Source organism: Pteropus alecto, unplaced genomic scaffold, assembly GCF_000325575.1.
Source record: "Pteropus alecto unplaced genomic scaffold, ASM32557v1 scaffold241, whole genome shotgun sequence".
Classification (NCBI taxonomy): Eukaryota; Metazoa; Chordata; class Mammalia; order Chiroptera; family Pteropodidae; genus Pteropus; species Pteropus alecto.
The window spans coordinates 151,088-155,176 of record NW_006430461.1 but is presented as its reverse complement, the minus strand read 5'-3'; the positions used below and the strand labels follow the sequence as shown (position 1 = coordinate 155,176).

General features: G+C 36.1%; 1 protein-coding gene across 1 annotated transcript; it reads right to left on the bottom strand.

Moving 5' to 3' along the window:
- Nucleotides 1–3,506: 3,506 nt before the first annotated feature.
- On the bottom strand, nucleotides 3,507–4,088 carry LOC107195271 (olfactory receptor 5L1-like; the record flags this gene model as incomplete). Its single annotated transcript, XM_015590490.1, has 1 exon — nucleotides 3,507–4,088. A coding segment is annotated over one exon (582 nt), but the record flags the coding sequence as incomplete, so codon positions are not given.
- Nucleotide 4,089: the final 1 nt, after the last annotated feature.

Below are 4,089 nucleotides of genomic sequence, written 5' to 3'. Positions count from 1 at the left end.
CTTGAAGACTTTTTAATTGACCCATGGCAGCATTTTTCATAATTCATTTGGGTACCCCTCCTAAGCTCATAGAAAAAGTTGTGCCTCCCTTAGGAAAGCTATGGTTCCCTAAGATAATGCAAGATCTTTTATATTTTGCTTTGAGGCTTTGAGATTTGCTTCTTGATCTCACATCAAATCCCAGGAACACACACTCTGATATACAAATCTCAGTGGGAAAATTTATGTGGACAATTAAACAGTTCTACTGAGGAGTTGATTAAGCACAAAATGAAATGACGTAACGTGTGTTTCTACATCTTGAGAATGTCTCAAAGAAAAATACATATTTGGCTCTCAAAAGAGTCTATTATTATATAGAACATTAGATTATGAAATTTACTATCTAATTTGACTTCACCTGCTCAAAAGCAACTTATGAAACAACTAATAGAGTATTCTATGTGGTAAAATGATGGAATAAACTGGAAAGAAACAAAACTGCGTCTATCTAACTGTTGAGAATTAGAGATCTTGGAGTCAACATGGCGATGGAAAACCAATTACAAATAAAGTTAATGACTCTGAGATGTGCTATATGTGCATCATGTTGAAGTGAAGTTCTGGTCATCCAAGGCCAGAATAGATCAGAGTCGTAATTCAATACATACTTTTACTCCACGAATAGCTTGTGCCAAGCATTGTTCTAGGTACAAAACAGAAAAGGAGGATGATTTCAACTGAACATAAAGAATTTTGGCAAATGCCAAAGAGTGAATGAGAGACAGTAGAAGAAACAACACAAGCAATGGAGATTGGAAAGCGTGTCTCATGATTGGAAACTTGAAAATGAGATTTAGAGAGAATATTTTACCTAGTGAATATCAAACTCCAGTGGGAATGGATTCTGTATATCTTGGCAAAGAGGAATATGAGCACTTTTGAGCTTCTATCTACCCAGAGGATTAATCTCAGCAGAAAGAAATCCTTCTTTCATAATAATTCCAGCAAAATCCCATCCTTAAGTCACTAGTTCACTAGCGTCCACTCAGAATCCAATCATTGGTTCTCTGGTGACTGGCCATGAACACTTCACCAAATCCGCTTGTACAAAAGTAGAGACCCACTAAAAATAGGAGAAACTGGGTACCCACCAAGTAATTGAGAAGCAATAAGTAAGGGAAGGAGAAATACATATCAACCCCTACAGTTTGCAAGTAAGAGAGTAACCAGGTTATATATGTAAATAAAACCACTTAAAGAAATACAAAAGAAACTTGTATTTCTTTTCAGACCTGTCTGAGGAGCACTCAGTGTCCCTTGATTATTCCCAGCCAACTGGGAATGTTACTTACAAAGTAACATTGGAAAGAAAATAGAAATCTGACATTCATGTTTTTGTGAAGCTGAATATAATGCAGACTTCCTTTGTGCTAATAAAACACCTTTACTTTAGATATAAAAAGTATACCTGTATCTTAGTAGGATATAGAGACCAATAGCTATCCATGCTAAAGTAAGAGTAACTCGGTGTCCCTGATAAAATCAAATCAAAGATCTCTGGAACATTATAGATTCTGGAGAGAGATAAATTAGTAACTGGATGAAATGTGAGTGCCTGGGTAGTTATAAAGGCTTCTTAAACACAGGGAAGTTCAATATTGAAGGTTTCTCTGAGTAGACTAGATCTCTAGTACATTGGTATACTCTAGTTTAGCTACTCCCAGCTCAAGATTTTGCTCTCTAGGGGAGATTTGACAATACCTGAGACATTTTTCTTGTCACAAATGTGGGGAAGGGTGGTTCTACCATGTAATGGGTAGAGGCCAGGGAGACTGTTAAACACCCCGTAATGCACAGGACAGACACCCAGAGCACAGAATTATCTGTCCCAATATGTCACAAGTACTAAGGCTGAAAAACATTGTTCTAATTAGAGGATCAAGGGTAAAAAACTTTCTCTATTTCATTTGGAATATTTCTAAAAGAACTTTGCACTCAAATGTTTACTTTTTATGAAACATTATTAACAGTGCATTTTATGGGCCAGGTCCTTGCAGTTTTGTTATAGTGAAGTCAAAGTATTGACATTGTAGGAAGATAGGAAAAGTCAATTATGATTTAGCCTCTATCAGGTATGCGTGTATGGTTTGAAAAAGGACCTTCACACATATCAGCTTCTAATTCTCGGAACCTGTTAGTGCCACCTTATTTGGAAAATAGTCATTTGGAGATGAGATTAGGTTGAGGATAGTGAGATGAGATTATCTATCTGGGTGTACTCTAAATGGTATTACAGGCATTTAGAACAGAGAGGCAAAAGGTTATTTCATACACACACACACACACACACACACACACACACACACACACACATACACATGCATGCATGAGAAAATATAATAAAAATTGAGCAGAGAAAGTTTTTTTTGAAGATGCTAGGCTTGAAGACTGAAGTAATATGACCATCAGTCCAGGAATGTCTGCAGCAACCAGAAGCTGAAAGAGATAAAGAAAGAATTGTCCCTTAGACAACCCTGAAAGATTCTGATCTTTGTGACAACTTGATTTTGGCCCAATGATATTAATTTTAAATTTATGACCCCAGAACTGTAAGAGAATAAAGGTTGAGTGTTTTAAGCCATCGCATTTGTAGTAATTTTTTAGTAAGCCATAGAAAACTAATACAATAAGTTTAGAATATAATACATTTAAAAAGTATACTGAATGCTTAAAATAATTTTAGGTAGAGCAAATAAAAAGTAACAAGAACACAACTTTAAAAGTATGCTATCAAATACATGATCAACTTGTTTAATCAAGAATTAAGGTAGAATAACAAATAAAAGGGAAAAGTAAAAATAGCAATAACATCAGATAACTTGTTAATCAGTTACACCATATATTGTGCTAAGAACTTAGTTACATCATGTAATTTTTATGAAAATTTTCTTATGAAAGTGGATGATATCTCAGTTTTGCAGAAGAGTAGGTTTTAAAAGTTCTAAAATTATAATCTTGCAAAAGAAAAGTTAATGCAAAAGACAATAATCATAACCAACTAAAAAGTAACCTCCCAAATACATAAACATGTAGGAAATTACTCCAAAATTTTCATGAGAAAACACAGACTATGAGATGAATGTATCTTCATCCCATGTAAATAAAAATGAAATCAGTTTAATAAGAATGGTTTTATTCATTAACGATGATGGAAAAGACATGTATTTCTATGTGCACTTTGTTGGAAATATGTCGATGTTATCTCAAACCAGAAAATTGAGTCTAACAACACCACTCTCAAAATTTATTCCAAGCAATTAGAGACTGGAGAACAGCAGCATGGTGGCATAAATGTCTGAAACAGCCAATAAAAAGAATAAGATATGACTTAAGACAGAAATATGAAAACTAAAAAAGCATGTATCATTGTCTACCACATAAAATTCTTCTCCATTTTTCATTTTTCTCTCATATCCACCCCCCAAGCTCCTTTATAGGTCTCTCTGATGAAATCCTGATTCTAGCTAAGAAAGGACCTTCTCAAAATGTAATTTGGATCCTAAGACATTTTTGAGAGCTTCTTTCACATCCTTGTTCCTCAAGCTGTAGATCAGGGGGTTCAGCATGGGGATCACTACAGTGTAAAACACAGAAGCCATCTTGTCTGTATCCGAACTGTTGCCCGAACTGGGGTGACAATAAGTGGAAAGGACTGTTCCCTGTAACATGACGATGGCTGTGAGGTGGGAGGCACAGGTAGAAAAGGCTTTGCGCCTCCCCTCTGCAGAGTGCATCCTCAGGATGGTGATGAGAATAAACAAGTAGGAGGTGAGGATGATCACGATGGTGATGATCTCATTGAAAGTGGCCACAATGAACAACATGAGTTCATTCAGAGTGACATCAGAGCAGGCAAGATTAAAGATCGGAGGCAGATCACAAAAGAAGTGGTTTACCACATTTGACTTACAGGATGTGATCTCAAGCGCTAAACAAAAGTGAATAAAAGAACACACAATTCCACAGAAGTAGCAGCTAGACACCAACACCACACGCAGTTTCTGGGACATAGTGACCAGGTAGAGCAGTGGGCTACAGATGGCCCAG